This window comes from Urtica dioica, chromosome 7, assembly GCF_054948205.1.
Source record: "Urtica dioica subsp. dioica isolate 48M chromosome 7, U.dioica_male_clone48M_v1_H2, whole genome shotgun sequence".
Lineage (NCBI taxonomy): Eukaryota > Viridiplantae > Streptophyta > Magnoliopsida > Rosales > Urticaceae > Urtica > Urtica dioica.
Genome location: NC_142762.1, coordinates 42,616,896 through 42,637,916, shown reverse-complemented (window position 1 = coordinate 42,637,916; position 21,021 = coordinate 42,616,896). Strand labels below are relative to the sequence as shown.

General features: G+C 41.6%; 1 protein-coding gene across 2 annotated transcripts; it reads left to right on the top strand.

The window, feature by feature from the left end:
• Nucleotides 1-15,335: 15,335 nt before the first annotated feature.
• Nucleotides 15,336-20,924, top strand: SLOMO (F-box family protein). Of its 2 annotated transcripts, none has more exons than XM_089618883.1 (17): nt 15,336-16,110; nt 16,524-16,785; nt 16,888-17,020; nt 17,117-17,216; nt 17,310-17,507; nt 17,592-17,862; nt 17,953-18,051; nt 18,123-18,211; nt 18,317-18,416; nt 18,505-18,675; nt 18,865-19,017; nt 19,179-19,339; nt 19,434-19,632; nt 19,710-20,155; nt 20,244-20,307; nt 20,427-20,513; nt 20,586-20,924. In XM_089618883.1, the coding sequence occupies exons 1-17, from the start codon at nt 15,806-15,808 to the stop codon at nt 20,664-20,666; spliced, it is 2,919 nt and encodes a 972-aa protein (XP_089475009.1). In that variant the 5' UTR covers nt 15,336-15,805; the 3' UTR covers nt 20,667-20,924. The 2 variants fall into 2 exon arrangements, with proteins under 2 accessions (XP_089475009.1, XP_089475010.1); XM_089618884.1 differs by having other exon boundaries at nt 15,337-16,110; nt 16,527-16,785.
• Nucleotides 20,925-21,021: the final 97 nt, after the last annotated feature.

Genomic DNA, 21,021 nt, shown 5'->3' with positions numbered 1-21,021 from the left:
AAATCTAACTATAAGTATAGGTGTTCGCTCATTTTGTGCATACTTTCAACACAAAGAAGAATCAAGTGCACATTCAAATTCGAGCATTCATTCTAAGCTTTTGAAATACTTATAATGATTGATGGAGATATCAAAACAGTCGCGATCTAATGACCATGAAAATATGATTTTTCAATCTATATAGACCAAAATCTAACAGAAAAATTATACTACAGTGTAGTATTCACTCAAAGGAAAACTCGTATATTTGTTTGCCTTGGTTTGTCCAACCCCGGTTCATCAAGTTTATTCGCACCCCCGGTAATAATTTATCAATTTTTATCTCATTTGCGGTCTGATTTTAGAATGAATCACGTCGAAATCATAGGAGTTGATCTAAAAATCGGCAATAATACTACTGACAATATATGATGAGGATATATTTCATATATCCTCCAAGATTCCAAGAAGTTATCCACCAAATAACAATATACTCATTCAAGTTATGAACAATACGCTCCGCTATGTGACAAAAAATGTCAAAAATATTAAAGATGAATACATTTTTAAAATTTCTACTCATATTTATATTTTATTTAACAGATACGTAAGCTCTTGAAATTCCAAATCTATGGTATGGAATGTAGATTTTTCAAATACCATATTAAAAAATTATGAATTTGATTGTATAAAATTTAATACATTACCAGCGTCATGTGATCCGCAAAAATATATCCTAGTGAATTCTTATAATTTAAGAATTTGGTCAGCCAAAATTGAACTCAAAATTTGTAAGGTTTTATTTAAAAAACAAGCAAATCAGGGCCAAACCCAAACTCTCGTCTCATTTTGTGTGTGTGTCATATACCGATTAGGTAAAGCGAAATCAATTTATGATCCAATTGGCTAGTTTATGACCTTAAGTTGTAAGAGTGAAAAAGATTGATGGCACATTGTGAGTAAAAAAAATGTACACACTATATCCAGAGCAACTTCATGGTTCGTTTGAACATTTCTCAAAGATTAATAGATTAGTCCAACTACCTTTGGATAACCCACAACGAGAAATAACATTTGAGTCCCTATACTGATTGAAAATTTGATCTTTGGAACAAAAAATCCACGATTGAAATGTGAGAGACAATAATGAAAAGACAAATAAAGAGAAGATAAAAAAAACTTTGTTTTTTTGCTTGATATTGAAGACGAAAACTTCCACCTCCGAGACCTTCCCGAGGCCGGAGTCGAGTAACCTTTTTCTCTTCCTTAGCGGTTGAAGAGAGAGAGAGAGAGATCTTCATATTCTCATATTATTATTTAAATAATAAAATTTACAAAATAAATGAACTTTGCAGCTCACTTTCTTTGTTTATAAATATTTATAGGCAGTGACGGAGCCAGTATTTCAATTAAGGGTGGGCAAATTTGAGAAATATTTTTTAAGTGGGGCATTATTGAAAAAAACTTACAAATTTGAGTCAAAAACATAATTATTAGTAAATTTAGGAGTAAAATTATTTAAAAAAATATAAAAATTTGGGATTAAAAAAATAATTTTAAAAAATTGAGGGGGTTATTGGCCCACCCTGGCCCCACCTGACTCCGTCACTGTTTATAGGAGTTAATTTTTAGTAAACAATGAATATTGTGATTTGCGAAGGTAGACAAACATATCATAATGGTTCATTTGTAGTCTATTGCAAATAATGATGAATTTTGGTTATCAACTAATACTATGCATAGGGAAAAATTCCATATGTATTATGCATACGATATTGACATAAATAAATTGACGATAAAACAACAAAACAACTTATGAAAAATAAAACAAAACTGAATAATAAAGACCTATTAGAAATTGTTACTGATTAATTACTGATAAATGATGAATTAACAAAAAAAAAGAGGATTAAGAGTATCAAAGAACTAAAACGTTCTGTATGAAAGAAGAGAGAAAAAAAATGGATAATTATAAAAGTAAAATTGAACAATATTTTGAAATAAATACATCAAAAAGATTAAGAGTGAGATTTAAAAATTAATTTCATCGCCACACCATATAATTAAGCTATATTGCAAAAAGATTTCAAATATTGGCCTTTTAAAATCTCATAGTTTTAAATAGCCTAGTTCATATCATTTTTTTTTCAACATATGATTTAGTTTTTGTCTCTTTCGGAATTATAAGCCTAATATTAGTCAATGGTCGGCCATTCGAATGGTTAATAGTAATACTTAACACAAACTATTAGCGAGGCATGTTTCGAGGGTCTTTTCAACCCTTTATTCAATCTATAGTGGGTCCCACGTGTTTCCCCATAGGCATTCCCATTTGCATGTAAATGCTTCCTAATGGTAATGGATGGTCCCTAATCATTCTTATTTATCAAAATCGAGGATTAAGTCATTTGAATTGATTTCCTTTTCTTTCCTATAAATGAAAAGCAAAAGAGTTTTTTTACTATTAAAAAAAATGTTAAATATGCTTTCTCTCTCTCAAAGTATGGTTGAGCACTTTGGAGTGGGTGTGACGCACTATCATACAAAGAATATGATTATATTACAGCTATTTTGATATGATTTGAAGTTTTGAACCGCTGTTTAATATACCATATTACCATTAATGGCATTGATTATATAGTATTAATAATTTTTAATGCGATATTAATACTATTTCGAAAAGCTATTACCATGACTTAGAAAATATATATCAGCCTTAAAAAGTACTAAATGTTTTTTTTACTAATACATTAATATTTTCTTTTAATTAATCTTGTATTGGAAGTTGGGACGTCCGCATACAAATTACAATCAATTATAAAAAAAAAACAAAAGACAATTCAAACTGTTGCATAATAATCACAATTATTTGAATGCAGTCATCATAATATATCTGAAATTATTATTGAGTGTTCGGGTATATAGGGTTTTTTTATTTCACGTTTCCAACACATTTTTGCAATTTTAATTATTTGTTTCCCTTTAGGAAATAAGAAATAAATTATTTGTATCCCATATGACCCGCATCTGAATCAATTAGCCGTGACATTATGACAACGACTGGTACGAGGAAAGATTACAATTTAAAAGTCTGGACAGCTGTGATAAAATAGGCGGATATGGGCTTCCTGATATTGGGCCTTTATACATTCTAAAGACTTTGTGTCCGCGGGGATCCCATTGCTAAAGAGAAACTTGATAAACAAAAAAAATTAAAACCTCACATTTGAAAATCAAAGTCCATATTGAACACTTTAAGAAAACCAAGTTTTTGGATAAATAAAATGACCAAAATACATTTCTTACAAAACTTCGAAATGATTAGAAAGGTAATTTTTTTTTTTAAATCACTAAAAAATGAAAGCAAAACCTTTAAAGATATAAAAATGAAGGCAAAACATTTGAAAATATAATATTAAGACACTAGTGACCTCATTACTTTTTGTCTTTATCTTTTTAATCGTTTTGAATGTTTTGTCCTCATTTTATTTTAGTGATTTTAAGGTTTGACTTTATATTTCTAATGATTTCAACAAATTTAAAAATTGTATTTTGGACGTTTTACTTATTCAAGAACTTGATTTTCATAAAGTGTTTAATATGTAACTTGGTTTTCAAATGTGTGTTAATATTGATCTTGCTTTTTCAAGTTTTCCATGTTACAATGGATATATATGAGGCATATGTGAGTAAGACTGAAAATTTCGAGTTGTATTTTTTTTACATATAGGGAAAATAGTTTTCTTATGTTGCAAGCGACTAAAAGTTCGTGAATTGGTAAATAGTTAACTTTCTGTCGGTTATAAATAAATAATAATTCGAATGATGTGTCATCATGTGGATAATTCAATCATTACACATATATATATATCGGATTATGTATTGTGTAAATTTAATCATGTTAATAAAAAGACATGACCATATACTTAAATTATCAAAATATTGACTACGTAAAATTTTTGTTATGTTTGTTGGCCGACGACGTCTGTTAAGTCGTTTTTCCACAAGATGTCGTTCGGTTGCCGACAAAACGATATGCCGTTTGTGCGGAAAACGACCGATCATTTTCGACTCATTTTCTTCACAAAAAGCTATTAAATGTCGTGGGATTTCTCAGAATATTAAACCAAACAGAAAAAAAAAAAAAAAAAAAAAAATTCCTAACCATCGGCGGCGGCGAAGTTGGAGACTATGAAAATCGAAAACTTTCTGCAATTGCCCATTCGTTTCGATACCTTGGAGAGCAAAAGGCACAAAATATGGGCGACATTCGACGTTTAACCTTTCCTTTTTTTTTTTTTGTTCGAGTGGCATATTTTTCTGCTTGTATTCATGAATAAAGTTGGAGCACGTACGTTGAGGTGGAGGAGAAGACAGCCCTAATCGGCCAAAACCTAAAATAAATAAATGCCCAAGTGGGCTAAATGAAAAAGAAAAAAAAAATAAGCCCATTAAAACATCTCATATTAATGACTTGATACGATATTTAAACGTGGCAACTTATAATTAGTAAATAACATATTTTTATATTGGATAATTAGCCATATTTATTCTGCATAAACATATGTATGTATATGTATAATTATAAATTGGATATTATATACATATTAGTAATATAAATTGGATATTAGTAATATCTATAACTTATTGTTGGATAAAAATAAATGATATATATTTATATATAAATAAATAAGATTACAAATTCTAAAATATATGTATATATAAATGTATTATTAAAATATTTTTAACATTATTTCTGTTTGGTTTTCTATCGACACGTCGGTTTTCCATCGAAAACGTTATTTCATATATCATTTTTCACATTTTTTCCGTTCGGTTTTCCGTCGGCTTGCCAGTTTTCCGTAAATCAGGAGACACGAAACGGTAACGAAAACAATAACTTTGGTTGAAACATGTCTTCAATTTCTTATAAGGTCGTTAAATAAGCGGTGGAGGGGATTTATTTTGAGCTAAAAAAATGAAAAACCTAATTGAAGAACAACATGCAATAAAGAGAATGAGCGTTGAAATGTTTATAAATTATTTTAAAAAAAATCATGGTTGTAATGTTATTAAATCAAATAACAAATCTATTGCTATAAACATGGATTAATTTTCCAAATCAAATAATCATTTTTCTTATTAAAACTAGGATTTAATTTATTTTAAAAAAGTATTGCTTGGTTCACCTTGAACCACCTATCTTGAGCTCCGGATGTCGGAATTGAGATCCGAAAGATGTTCTGAACTCCTTGCGATTGCCCCGTCGTCCTCCGATGCTCTATTTATCATTTTGAACCTCCAAACTCTGAAAATTAAGAAAAACACTCCAAAACACATGAAAATGCTCTCAAACTAACTTCTTTTCACTTCCGAAAGTACAAACAAACACGTTTATAACACGCTTATCAAATAACCATTGCTCACCCCACATTGCTTAACTATCTTCAACGTTTTATTGCGACCATGCGACCGTTGACACCCGCAAACCACCACCTTCGAGCATCAAGAAATGCAACGCAATACTACCACGAGCTCCCCCATCGTCGCGCACCTCAGTGCCTTATTTGTAGTCAACACTTGCAAACAACTAAATTATGTGAAAAATTGCATCGTCATTGGCTTCCATCCACCGTTTGCCACTCAAATCCTCTAAACATCAGGTAAAAGAAGTGAATGCGTATAGAAAATTGAATGGAGAAATTTTTTTTTGTTATTGTGCTTCTTAATTTTCCAAAATGAAAAAATCCAAGTTGACTTATTGACAAAAAAAAAAATACAAGTTTGGGCTTTTTTTTACAACTTTATTTATTTTCAAGTTTATAGCGCTTAAAAGACTATTCGCCTTGGTCGAAATAAAAAGACAATTGTCAATTTTTAAGTTTTTGCGCCTTGGAAAACGATTGTCTCCACCAAAGTAAAACGCAATATGCTAGTTTTAAAATTTCGCTACGCCTTGCTTAAATACTTATCGTCTTACCTTAAAAAAATCACAATATGTTATTTTTGGATTATGCTGCACTTCGTTGTAGTGAAAACACTTGCTAACTACTTGTCTAGTCGGACGTGAAAACAATCGCTGCTTACTCCAACAACATCGAGTCTATTATTTATGTTTATACTTAATGTTCAATTGATAGAATTTGAGCTTCAAATCAGAAAAAAAATGAAAATCACAAATAATAAGATAACACAGTGGTGCACTCATTGCGAGAGCTACATTTACTTTACCGCTTAATATTTCACTGTGTTAAATTGTAGAGCCCAATTAATCAACCATAAAGCATAATTTATATGTTATAGCACTAGTTTTCTTTCTCTATCTAAACTCAAAGCATCGATATTTTTTGTAGAGCGCAAGAGATGTTATAAACACAACTCCCGATTTGGATTGATCTCCATTTGTTCAAAATTGTATCTCGTAACCGTGATACATATTGAAAGTCATATTAGAGTATAAATATATAATCCTCGTAACCATGTGAAACTATTATGAGTTTAATCTCAAAATTAATTGACAATAAGATTGGTACCTCGTAAATTCATAAACTATTGTTAGTTATAGTTCGTTTTCATGCTGGATTCATGGCACAGCCTCTCAAGATGATGGCTTCTGACATTCACTTATTTTGAATAGAATTCTAAATATTATATCGGATAGTGTATAATTACTGGACTTGTGAACCTATCAAACCAATTTCTAAAAGTATACAAGTAATTGCATACATGACATAATTATAAATAAATATACTTCGAAAGGAAATAACTTTCTGTCGATTACATTAACTAATCTTATTCTGATTTATTTCGCTTATACACATTAACCCAAAAAAAAAAAAAGATAATATCTCAATCGCACTAAATCTGATTAGATTTATTGGGATATACAAAATTCAAATATGTTTTACAGCAACGTGAAGGGTTTGAAACTAGATATGCAATTTGAAAAATCGACACTCATTAGTGAACATTGATTCCAACCGCTTGCCCAATGAATACTCAATTGCCACTTAAATTGTCCAAAAACTGTGGAAGCGCATGAACACAAATAGAAGACTTTGACATTGACAATCGATCACACCTACCAAATACTACTTGTAGTTGGTAATGAACTAAAAAAAAGCTATGTATTTGTTACCTTTTAAGTTTTTGACACCTTTTTGAAGAGAAAGACCCCAAATTAAAAAGATAAAATTCAATCCATTCGTATTTGACTTTAATTTCGAAGTAATTTTAACAATATCCAACGAATATTATTAAAGCCCTAATTTTTCGGAATTAAAGTTTCTAATTTTTTTAATCATAATAACTATTCATGCAAATGCCATAATATTTATAACATAACAATACAAACAATGAATGATGGATAAAATACAATAAATATATAAAATGAAGTTACCTTTAAATTTAATCATCAAAATCTATAATGTATGATAAGGTTTAAAAATTATTTATATATATATATATATATATTTTGAACGAAAAATTCTCATTAACGGATAGAACTGGCTTCAGCCATACAAAGATCACGGATAGAGGCCGGACCCTCAAACAATAAATTGTTCTACACTGAAAATGAGAAGCAGAAGACGGACAAAGCAAACAAAGGAAGTAAGGGTCTATTCTGAACGAAATTACAATATCGAAAACGAACTCCCTCAATCCCCTTCAACAGAGATCTTCTGCAATTCCTTGAGCGGGCAAGAGCACTAACCTAAGAGCAGGCAAGCGTTCAAAACCATCGCCAACCTCGAGCACTTGAGGCACACTGAATCTGACTAGAGAAAGATAAGACCAACTCGTCCACCAAAACCCACAATTTTTTTTTTCCAGATTAAACCTCTCCACCTATCTTTCTCTGAAAGAACAAAACAAACAAACACCTACTGTGCACTAAGACTGAACACTAACACAATACAACCTATAGAAAACCATAAACTGATCCAAACCACCAACCAGGTACTAAAAGAAAACTAGACTAAAGCTTAAAAAAACAAAACGAAACTAAACAGCGGTATCTCACCCACACTCAGCCCGGACCAAACCGCAACTCCACGGACGGAGAGCCCCAAATCTATCGCCCAAACTCAGAGCCAAAAGCATTCCCCGATGGATGAGCACGAGTCTGCCCCGCTACTCCGAGAGCGAACCCGACCGACCACCGCCTGAGACCGCGACCGCCCGAGAGCTTCCCAACGCGCGACCACTGAAGCCCACCCAGAACAGAGAACACGGCGCTTGGACTTCAGAGAAGTTCAGATCTGAGGCTCGTCCCGACTCCAGAGAGTTCCGACCGGCATGACCAGGCGAGAGGCTCTACAACCGGAATCCGAGCTTCGTCAAGGTAAGACACCACCGGACCACCAATCATAACACGAGAACCATCTCATCGCGACTGCGCGCGAACATCGCCCTCCCCCCCCCCCCCCCCCCCCCCCCCGGATCTGAGTCGCGTGAACGACGTCCGTGACCCAATGGGGTAGGCAGCGACGTCCAACTAGGTTTTCTCCGGTAGAGAAGCAACTTATATATATATATATATGCGAGATATTACAAGGAACTAAAGACGAGTCGAACTACCTTATGAATATATGAATAGTTAAGTTGTACCTTTTTTTTTTTTTTTTTTTGAGGAAACGTGGTCGGAGCCACGGAATATCATAAAAGCCCTCACGTATGGCAGAGGAATACCGTGGTTACAAAGATAAAAGTGAAACAAAACCAACGGAAAGAAACAGAAATAAACTCAAACAAAACAGGGCCCTAGGAGGCCGCGCGGGACCTCAACTCGCGATCATCGGCCTTGATGGCCTCTTCCGAACAAGGCGGGACTAAACCCAGCCAGGTCGAGGACGAGTGATGGTTAACCGCGTAGCGCGCTAGGTTATGCGCAGCAACATTACAAAGACGAGAAATATGCATAATGCGAAAAACTTCAAGCTCCCTCACCTCTCTGAAGATGCGGTGCAAGATCGTCCCAAGCTCTGTCGCAAGCGTCACGCCCTCATCGATCATCCTCACCACCCCCAAGCAGTCAGACTGGATCTCCGCTCTCCTACCACCGACGCTGCGAACTAGCTCTATGCCCCGGAGGACAGCATACGCTTCCGCAAGCTGGGGGGAGAACCCCCTAGCCAGGAAAAGCGTCTGCGAGGCGATCACCTCTCCGGTGTGGTTTCGGACAATACAACCGACACCGAAGCCTCCACGGTCGCGAGCGAGTGCCGCGTCGACGTTAATCGAAAGGGTTCCGTCACTAGGGGGGTCCATCTGGGGGTCGTAGTCACCCTCGTGCTCGTCGTAGTCTCCCCAACCGTAGCCGCTCTGTATTCCTCGAGGAAGCTCACCGTCCACTGGGCTAGCTGAGGCTGGCTCCAAGCTGATCTCCCGGCCAAGACATTGTTCCTGTGGTTCCAAAGTTCCCAAATAATGGTAATGAAAAGCTCATGGAAACGAACCTCAAGGGTCTCCGTCGCTCTGAGGATGGCGTCGAAAGCATCGCCGTCTCTGAAAGGCGGAAGAATGTTGCCGAAGCCCACCTCTTTCCAGACTCTCCTGCTCCACCTGCAACCCCAAAAGGTGTGGAAAACAGTCTCACTCGCCTCCTGACAGACAGGACAGCTGTCGTCCGAGGTGATCCTCTTCTTGGCTAAGACTGCTCTGGCCGGGATCTGGCCTAAACAGACTCGCCAACAGAAGAGTTTCACCTTAGGAGGAACTCTCAGCTGCCAGAACTTCGTCCACCACATCTCCATCACCGTCGGGTCTGAAGAGCTGGCGACCGGAGTACTGGCTCTCTCCATCGCGACGCGGAAGCCACTTTTGACGGAGTACTCTCCGTTCTCAGTGAAATGCCAGCGTCGCACGTCAGGGATGCCCTCACCCCCACACGGAATGCTCAGGATCGCCGAAGCGTCCTCCTCCCCGAACATCGCAGTGATAAGATCAACGTCCCAGCTACCGTCTAGTCTCATAAGCTCAGCAACCCGCATATCGGGGGGAATCCAAGGGGGGTCAATCCAGGTGGCCGGTCTGTCCCTCGGAACCCAACTGTCGCCCATGACCAACACAGACTCCCCGTCCCCGATCCTCCATCTCGAACCGGACTGAATGATCTCACGTCCCCAAAGAAGACTGCGCCACATGGAAGAGCTACATGAACCAGTGAGAGCCGTCATAATATCACCGTCGGGGAAGTAGCTCTGTCTAAAGACTCGACCTACCAGGCTATCCGGTCTCCTGAGAAGCCTCCAGACACTCTTAGCCAGAAGGGCCTGGTTAGACTTCTCCAGATCTCTGAAGCCCATCCCGCCCTCTGACTTGTGTCGCGTGAGGACCTCCCATTTACACCAGTGGATCTTCTTCGTCGCCGTTCCACCCCCCCACCAGAATCTGGCGATCGCCGAGTGGATGTCTCTAATCAAACGCAGCGGGATCTTGTGGCACGAAGCTACGTAACTGGGGATCGACTGAAGGACGGATTTAATGAGGACCTCTCTGCCAGCCTGCGAGAGGGAGAGGCCATTCCAACTCTTAATCTTAGCCCAAACGCGGTCTCTAACAAACCCAAAAAGCTCCGCCTTCTTCCGACCAGTGAAAGCGGGAAGGCCCAGGTATCGCTTATGAAAGTCCGTCTTCCTAACACCTAGGATCTGAGCCAGAACCTCACCCTCCTCGTTGCTAATCTCCGAACCAAAACAAACATCGGACTTTTGAAAGTTCACCATCTGGCCCGAGGCCTCAGAGTAAGTATGTAAAATGTCTGTAACCCTCTCACACTCGTCCGGAGTCGCTCGACAGAAAACCAAGCTATCATCCGCGAAGAGAAGGTGAGACACATGAAGGTCCCGGAACCGGACTCCAGAAATCGCTCCAGAATCCTCGCTCGCTCGAAAGAGGCTCGAGAGACCCTCAGAGCAGAAGAGGAAAAGGAAAGGAGAGAGAGGGTCCCCCTGACGGAGGCCTCTGAAGGGAGTTACACTGCCTCGGATGGAGCCGTTGATGTTGAAAGCAAATCTGACTGAGGTAACGCATCTCATGATAAGGTGCACCCACCGCGTGCTGTATCCCAGTCTCAGCATCATCGACTCCAGGTAGGCCCACTCAACCCTGTCGAAAGCCTTTGCCATGTCAAGCTTGAGAGACGCACACTTCCCATTTCCGAAGCGTTTCCGCTTCATCGTATGGAGAGCCTCGAAACCAACCATGACATTATCGAAGATCAATCTACCACCAACGAAGGCGCTCTGGGATTCTGAAATAGCGTCGTGCATAGTAATCTTAAGACGGTTGACCAAGCACTTGGCCACTATCTTATAGATCACATTGCACAGGCTGATCGGTCTGAAGTCGCTGACCCGTCTCGGGTCCTCAACTTTGGGGATAAGGGTGACCACAGTGTCATTAATGGCGGCCACATCGTCCCCGTCGTTAAGAATCCCCAGGCAGGTCTTCAAGACCGATTCGCCTACTACGTCCCAATATCTCTGGTAAAAAATCGCAGGAAAGCCGTCACTTCCCGGGGCCTTGATCGCATCCATCGAGAAGAGCGCCTTTTTCACCTCCCCTGGCTCAAAAGGGCGCTCCAACTCGGTGTTCAAGGCCTCTGAGATCCTGGGCTGTGCGCCCGCAGAAACTAACTCGATTCTCTGTGGAGAAGGCCTCGCTGAAGAGAAAATGTCGCCAAAGTAACCCGAGACGATCCTCTCTATCTCAGTGTCTCCACTGTACCAATCCCCGTGATCGTCCTCCAGACCTCTGATAGCGTTCCTCTTCCTCCTAGCAGAAGCCTTGCGGTGAAAAAGCTTCGTGTTCTTATCCCCGCACCGCATCCAGGACACTCTGCTCCCCTGTCTCCAGTACTGCTCCTCCTTCTGAATTAAGGCGTCAAGCTGTCTCTCCTCTCGTCTGAAAGACTCCATACAGAAGTCCGGGCCCGATAGTCCCGCAAGATCAACGATCTTCTTCTGCTTCTCAATCCTGTCTCTGGTCTCTCTGTTCCTCTCACCACCCCAGCGGGAGAGGCTCTGTCTGCACCGACAGATCGCATCGGATAAACTCGGACTATGATCAGCACTCTGACCCATCTCCCAAGCTTTACGGATCCGCTCGTCACACTCAGGCTCTCCTATCCAAGACTCCTCAAAGAAGAAACGCCTCGGCCTCCTGCTTCGCCGGCGATCCCTGAAACCCGCTGTAAGAAGAAGAAGAGGTCTATGGTCCGAATTCCAGAACCTCAGGTGTCGCACAGTGGCCGAAGGGAAGAGATCGCTCCACTCGTGATTCGCAAGGCATCTATCTAAGCGTTCCTCTATACTTCCTCTGCGCCAGGTGAAGGGGTCACCCTCGAAACCTAAGTCATGAATGTCGCAATCCGAAATCATCCCTCTGAAAGCAGATAACTGGCCGGGACCTCTGTCTCTACCTCCTCTAATCTCTGAGTTAGAGGCGACTTCGTTCATGTCGCCACCAACTAACCAAGGACCCGTGAAGGAGCTCCGGAGACGACGAAGAAGCTCCCAAGTATGTCTCCTCTGTGCGCACACTGGATCGCCGTAGATCCCCACAAATCTCCAACTCTCGCCTAACTCGTTAACCAGATCTCCCTCAATGTGATATCTCGAAAACGTCCCGAGTAGGAATCTCACTGGCTCTTTCCAAAGCAACATCAAGCCTCCACTCCTACCAAGACAGTCCACCGTCATACAACCATCAAAACCCAGCAACACTCTCACCCTTTCAGCCCCCTCACGCCGTAGTCTAGTCTCCGATAGAAAGATAAAATCGGGACTATGATCACTAACGTGGGCAAGGAGGACTGACCTCGTCCCGGGGTTGCCTAACCCCTGGACGTTCCAAATAACGCCTATCATCGCGTTCGGCGGCCCTCGCTCTCGAGGGGCGCCGCTCTCTCATCAGTGACAACTAAGGTCGAATCTAACGGACCAGAAACTTCCAAAGTACGAGTAACAGAAAATAAGTCTCTCCTCCCTAGGTTGTGTGTAGCAGAAAGTAAGTCTCTATGCCCTGAATCCAACTGCAGTAAATGAGTGTGAGGGGAGATAGAATGACTAACCTGTGTGTCGGGCGTGGAATTCAACACTCTCCCATGCCTACCCTCACCATCGGGCCCGGTTCCGGTTTCAGCTACCACCTCCCGCTGGTTCACCTGAGGAGGCTTCATCTCGCAGCCGGGAGCCTGGTCTTCCGCGCTCGCCTTCCCTCCACCAGCTTCAAACATGCGTGCCATCTTCTTCACATTACCAACTCGAATCCTCTCGCTAGATTTCCTCTTTCCTGGCCCACCTTCGTCGACCCCACCCACCAAATTGCTCGTTTCAGCCCTCCTCTCGAGGTTAATGTCAAGCTTGCGTCCCAAAATTCTTTTTTTTGGCGCTGAAGAGGACTTCCCGGGTTCAGCGGGCCCAAGCCTCCCACGGCCAGAACTGGGGGACGGCCCAGAGGCACCAGAGTGTAACTTCCCCTCCAAAACCGTGGGCCTCGTGGCATTAATTTCCTGGCCCAAACTGCTGACTCCCACTTCCTGGCCCATACTTGGACTATGCCCATTACTGGGAGCAGCTTCAGGCTTTTTCGGGCCCAAAGAGATACACCCACCCGCTTCAACTGAGGAAACCCTCTGGACCGGTCCCACCTCAACAACCCCAGCCTCGCGCCCCACGCCAAAGGACCTGGCCTCCTTCTCAGTAGCTCTGAATTCCTCTGCATAGGCAACCTGCTCCAAGCCGTTACCTCCTAACTCCCCCAAAACAGGCGAGAATTCCTCACCTTTTCGGGTTAGGGTTATGGTTGTCCCCCTCGATTTGGCAATCTGACCCGGAGCTCGAGACAACCGACGTGGCCGCTACCCCAGCAGTTTCCTCCGGTTGTAATCGACGCGCCTCAGGGAAAGCCTTCGCCGAGCCCGAGAGATCCCGACTGGCGTTCGTCGTAGCAGTATCGGTGGTCGGCGCCGAGCCCAGGAGATCCCCACTGGTATCCTTCGAAGCAGAATCGGCGGTCGGCGGGTTCTCCGGCGCGGCGCGCGGCCCTGGCTCAGCGTCCATCGGCACCGGGTCTTCTATCTCCGACGTCTCGCGCCGGGTCGCACCAGGCTCCGCCTCTCTGTCTTTCGGTGGCGAATCCCTCTTCCCCGACGTCTGCTTCCCGCCCTCGTCTCCAACCACTCCGGGCCTGGCCGTCTTTCCCCTACCAGAGGTGTTGGTGGAGTCCGAGTCCGGCCCGGTCCATCCCTCAACCCGACGAGGTTTGACGCCGTTGAAGGTCCAGGTGTCCAGGTTGGTATTGTTAGAATGAGTTCCTCGCAGCCAGCCCCCATAGAGAGCCTTCCCGTCGATGTTGTTGTTCTTGTTTCTATCAGGACATTCCGAGTCTCCGTGACCGAGACGGCCACAACCGAAGCAGAAGTCGCCGAGCTTCTCGTAACGGAAGGCAGCCCAGGTCTTCCCTTCGTTAGCTCCCAGTTTGATAAACACTCCCGTCATTAACGGCTTCCCAATGTCGATGGCGACGCGGGCTCGGATAAAATCGCCACATACCCGCCCGTCCCTGGTTTTGTCAATCTTGGAGACCCTGCCAATTTTTCCTCCGACAAGCTCTCCCATTCGCGCCGACCTGTACTTGGCGGGGATTCCATGGATCTGGACCCAGAATTCAGCGAACCGGAATTCATCCCCGTTGTCTTTCGCAGTCTCGGGATCGCATAAAACCAAAAGAGCCTTGTCGAATGTCCACGGACCCTAGTCCCACACCCGTTTCTTATCAACCGGCTTCTCGAACCGGAAACAAAGAACACCATTCCCGTGATCGCTGATCTCGAGCTTCCCATTCGTCCTCCAGATTTTGGCCATGACCGACTTGAGCGCTCCGCTGTTGTAGCCTTTACTTCGGAGCAGCTTTCCCAAGAGGCAGTCGGACAGGTCCACCGCAGCGCTCGCAAGATCATCTTCCTCGAAGACCATAACCTCACCGTCTTCTTCCTCTTCGATGCCCATCTCCGACCATTTGTCGCACAAGTCATCCATACTCAGAGAGGAGGAGGACAACCGGCCACACACTCAGACAGGCTCCCAAGAGAGAAAGCTGAGAAAAGTTTATCTTAGCCGAATAGTTAAGTTGTACCTTTAAAAAGAGTAGTTTTGACTATTTTTAACAATTTTCATGATTAAATATATATTGAGAAATATTTCTTTAATATATTAATATATTTCGATAACCACTAGAATAGTACATTTTATTCGATAAAATTACTATTAGTATTTTATTTAAATAAAAATATTATTCGGGCATTATGAGTAAACTAATATTAATAAGAGATGAAAAAAAATTACCACTCTCAGCATTTTCCAATTGACAAAAAAGAAAAGAAAAAAGTACTTCGGTTCTCGTAGGTACAAAACTGTAGCCGATTATAACTCCGTTTCAGACACACACAAACGCAAACTCAAAAGAAAAAAGAAAAACAAAAAACAAAAAACAAAATCCACGGCAAAGCAGCTCACGGGATCCGATCAGATCCGCCAAGACTCTCTCTTTCCCCTGTCTGTGTATCTATATATGTATATATAGCTTCAATTAGAGTTCGTTTGGCTCGAGTCAGTCAAGGCTCTCTCTCTCACTTCCCAATCGATTTGATGGTCTCGATTCTAGGGTTTCGCTAGCGTCGAGATTCGTCCAATCGATCGTCTTATTGTTTTCGTCGCTCGTCTGCGATTTTAGGGTTTCGGGTTTCCGCGAAATGCGACGGATCGAGGGCTAGGGTTTCGAGGGGGAGTACAAAGTCTGGAGCTTCAGCGCCGGAAAGTGCATGAAGATTTGGTGCTGCTTTTGCTTCAGCGAAGAAGACGAGCCCGGTGAAGAGGAATTTAGCGCCGAGGAGTTGATGGAGGAGAAAGGTTCCGGTAATGACGTGAATTCCGATGGCAGAATCGGAATTATCGTCGCGGAGTCGGAGGAAATTTCTCGCAGCGGCGACGGGGAAGGGATTGCGTCGTTGGTGAAGGCTTCACGGCGGTCGAAGGGCGAGAGTAGCTCGGCTTCCTCCGCCGTGGTTTCGGAGGATTGCGATCACGACCCACACCACAAGCGGGCCAAAGTTCACTCCGATTTTCAGTGAGTCTTCCATTTCGGTAATTTAAATTATTAAGGTTTGGAAAAGAAACGAACTTTATCGTCCTGGTGGTTTCTGCTATGGGCTATTTTGTTTAAGCGATTCCATGGGTTGTTTGGTAAAATATATAGTTTTATATTTTGTGTCAAGTTTGAGACTTTAAAAGTGCTGGTTGAGCTGTTTTCCTCGGAAAATCTCGTTCCTTTCATGATCTTAAGGATGGGTAAAATCAAGAGTTTGATACTAGGCATGCATTCATGTTAATAGTATGCAGTTTCATTTCTTTTGTTGGGGTTCATTTTACTTTTTTTACTCAGTAAAAACTTGAAACAATACGCTGAGTGACGCCTTGCCTCAGTCAATCTGAGTTAAAAGCATGCCCTTTAATGTGACAACTGACATTTTTAATTTCTAGCAGTGAGTGCGTTTATTCTACTGCACTTTCTTCGGTTGCTGGAAACTGTAGCTCATCCGGAGACAGAGATTATGATATAATCCATGGCTCATATGTCGCATCCAAGAATGAGATCTTTTACCACACATTCATGCTTAATAATGTCGGTGATAATCAACTCGATCCCGACGGTGAGAAAGACAACGAAGTAGACGAGGGTGGGACTTCAAAACCAGAAGATTTGGAAGTTCGAATGGATCTTACAGACGATTTGTTGCATATGGTATTCGATGCCTCACATTTCCTCTGCTAGTCAAACCATGGATGTTTATTTTTTGTTCATCACTTTCTCTCTCTCTCTCTCTCTCTCTCTCTTTATCTCCAGGTTTTCTCTTTCTTGGACCACGTTAATCTTTGCCGAGCAGCCATTGTCTGTAATCAGTGGAGAGCAGCAAGTGCCCATGAAGATTTCTGGAGATGTTTAAATTTTGAGAATCGGAACATTTCCGTAGAGCAATGTGAGTTGTTCGACTTTGTTATATCACTGTCGTCTTCCGAATTTCCCCGTGATTAGTTTTCTATATAAATTGATGATCTAATTGAAATACAAACAGTTGAGGATATGTGTCAGAGGTATCCCAATGCTACAGAGGTCAATGTCTCGGGTACACCTGCCATCCACTTGCTTGCTATGAAAGCAATCTCTTCGTTGAGGTAAATTATCATTTTCATTGTTGTTTTTGCATTGAATGCTATCTGTGATATCTCCTCTAATGACCTCTGTTTCCTTGCTTGTACTTTTCGCAGAAATCTTGAGGCTTTAACTCTTGGGAGAGGACAGCTACTGGAGATTTTTTTCCATTCCTTGGCAGATTGTCATATGTTGAGGAGATTGAATATCAATGATGCCATGCTTGGCAGTGGTCTTCAGGAGATATCCTTGTGCCATGACAGATTACGCCATCTTCAGCTGACTAAATGCCGTGTAATGCGTATATCTATTAGGTAAAAGCAGCGGTGGCGGTACTACCGAGCTGTCAAATTTTGTTAATCGGATGACATTTTAACAAACTTATTTTTGTTGGCCAGGTGTCCGCAACTTGAAACGTTGTCGTTGAAACGCAGCAACATGGCACAAGCAGTGCTGAACTGTCCTCTATTGCGCGATCTTGATATTGGATCTTGTCACAAGCTTTCGGACGCTGCGATTCGCTCGGCAGCTACGTCGTGTACCCAGCTAGAGTCCCTAGACATGTCGAATTGCTCGTGCGTGAGTGATGATACACTGCGTGAAATAGCTCAGACCTGTGCCAATCTTCGCATTCTCGATGCCTCATATTGCCCGAATATAACTCTAGAGGTTAGCCTTTTAGCCGCTGTTATCATTTATCTTCGAAATCATCAACGAATCTTTAACTGACGACAACTTTTTGTATTTTGCTTTTCGAAGTCTGTAAGACTGCCAATGTTGACAGTTCTTAAGCTCGATAGCTGCGAAGGAATTACTTCAGCTTCAATGGCTGCAATAGCATTTAGTTATATGTTGGAGGTGAGCTAAACATTGATGGATAGTCTTTTTATTGTGCTTAATATGTGTCGCCTAACATGAAATCTTTCCAGGTTTTGGAGCTTGATAATTGCAGCTTATTAAGCTCTGTATCCTTGGATCTTCCTCGCTTGCAGAATATTCGATTAGTGCATTGTCGCAAGTATGTGTTCCTCTTTATCCTTGAGAGAAGAAAACCATGTTTTCTTTCTATATTTTCTTTTGAATATCTCTATCTTATGTTGACTATAACGTTCTCTACCTTTAGGTTTGCTGACCTGAACTTGCGCAGCATCATGCTATCATCTATAATGGTCTCCAATTGCCCTCTGCTGAAAACTATCAACTTAACTTCAAATGCACTTCAGGTCTGTATTTCAACTAGTTCATTTGCATGTACTTTCGACTCCGTTGAGTTGTAAGATGCTAAATGTGTGAATGTGCCTGTTGTTGCAGAAGCTATCGTTGCAGAAGCAAGAAAGCTTAACAACTCTGGCATTGCAGTGCCAGTCTCTGCAAGAAGTGGACCTTACGGATTGTGAATCATTGACAAATTCAATATGCGATGTGTTCAGTGATGGTGGTGGATGCCCGATGCTGAAATCTTTGATTCTCGCCAATTGCGAGGTCTTTTCGTTGATGCTTAGTTTCTTAGATAAGTTGCACGAGGCTTAGAAATCATCAGTTGATAGTTATGGTCTTTCTTTACCAGTTTGCACGCCACATTATTTCTGCCTGTTGATTGATTTCCATGCTATGATAATGAACCATCTGTCAGTCTTATATGTTAATGTTTTTTTCTTCTTCTCTTTCCAGACCTTAACAGCTGTGCAATTCTCGAGTAAAACTTTGACCAGTCTCTCCCTCGATGGTTGCCGGGCAATTAAATCTCTTGTACTTAAGTGCCCCCATCTTGAGAAAGTTTCTTTAGATGGTTGTGATCATCTCGAAAGAGCAGAATTTTGTCCGGTAAGTGACACTGAATATTTGTTACTCTACTTATTTATATATTTTAACACCGTCTCTGTCTTTCGTGGCATGAAAGTTTGTGAAGCAGATGTCATATTATTCATCGATTTTTGTTAAAATGTATAAAATTGTAATTTGATTGCATTGTTTGTTTTGTTCAGGTTGGTCTTCGGTCACTTAATCTGGGGATATGTCCAAAATTAAACATGCTCGGTATCGAAGCACCAAATATGGAATTGCTTGAGCTAAAAGGATGTGGTGTACTCTCTGAAGCATCCATTAATTGTCCACTCTTGACATCTTTGGATGCATCCTTTTGCAGGTATTGTTCCTTATTCTCTCTCTCTCTCTCTCTCTCTCTCTCTCTCTTTTTCTTTTTGGGCCCCAATGTCACATCTGCTTTCTATTTCTTTCAGTCAACTCAAGGACGATTGCTTGTCTGCCACAACCACCTTGTGCCCAAAGATCGAGTCGTTGATATTGATGTCGTGTCCCTCAGTGGGTCCCGATGGACTTTACTCATTAAGCTGCCTTCAGAATTTGACAGTGCTCGACTTGTCATACACTTTCTTAACAAACTTGCAACCAGTGTTTGACTCGTGCGTGAAGCTACAGGCAAGTTTTCATCTTTTGAGCAATTATCATAACCGGTTCTTGCTTGCTGATCAAACTATTCTGATTTCTGATTCAAGGTCTTGAAATTACAAGCATGCAAGTACCTAGACGACTCATCCCTCGAACCCCTTTACAAGGAAGATGCTTTACCATGCCTCCAAGAACTGGATTTATCATACGGAACCCTGTGCCAATCTGCCATAGAAGAGCTTCTTTCGTGCTGTACTCACCTGACTCACGTGAGCTTGAACGGCTGTGTCCACATGCATGATCTCAACTGGGGTTTTAGTGGCGGCGCCCACTTCCCTGAAACTCTTTCCATTTCTGCCATGTCCGAGAGTCACCAGGAAGGTCCTAATCGTTTACTGCAGAATCTCAACTGTGTTGGATGCCCGAATATCAAAAAAGTTATTATTCCGCCGGCTGCGCGTTGTTTCCATTTGTCGTCATTAAATCTCTCCCTGTCCATTCATTTGAAGGAAGTCGACCTCGCTTGTTTCAATCTCTGCTTCCTTAATTTGAGGTGCGAACATTTTGTGTGTTTTTACTGTTTCCCTTCCTCTATTTTTTAGGTCATTGGAGCTGATTATAATGTTTTACTTTCTTTTCAGCAACTGTTACGTGTTGGAGGTGTTGAAGCTGGACTGCCCTCGACTAACCAGTCTCTTCCTTCAGGTTCTTTTTTAATCTGTCTTTTTTTACTTTGTTATTCAACTTGTACATCTTGTAAGATAATTTGGTTTTGGGCATTATGTATAAAAATCACTTCTTTGAATGCATTTTTCCATCATCAGTCTTGCAACATTGATGAAGAAGCGGTTGAAGTTGCTATATCGAAATGTACCATGCTCGAAACGCTTGATGTTCGCTTTTGTCCCAAGGTCCGGAACCTCTCTCTCAAATTAATTAATGACTAAATCATTTAGTTAAGCGTGATAATATGTAAATTGCAGATAGGCGCAACAAGCATGGGAAAGTTACGTACTGCGTGCTTGAGCTTGAAGCGGATCTTCAGCAGCTTGTCACATGCATAATTAATTCAGCCTCGGACGAAGCTCTTTCTTTCTTCTGTCAGAGGAGGCAATTAAGCTTTTTCAATAAGTAATCAAAGATTTGGCTCTCGGCGTGGTTGTAAATGGCATAATGCCTACAAGGATGTTGTTTGCTCGAGTATATATAGGGTATTCGATGTAGCTTTCCCTGCAATAATTAATTCCGTTGATGTGTGTATGTTCTTGACAATACCGTTTGCTTCTTTTCAAACGAATGAATTTCGATACAATTTAGGACTACCTAGTGGTTTATTTGTTGTGTATGTATGTTGTGTTGCATGTATTTGGAATAGCTCAGTCAGTTATGCGTGTTCTGAACTCTTGATGTGTAATTTTC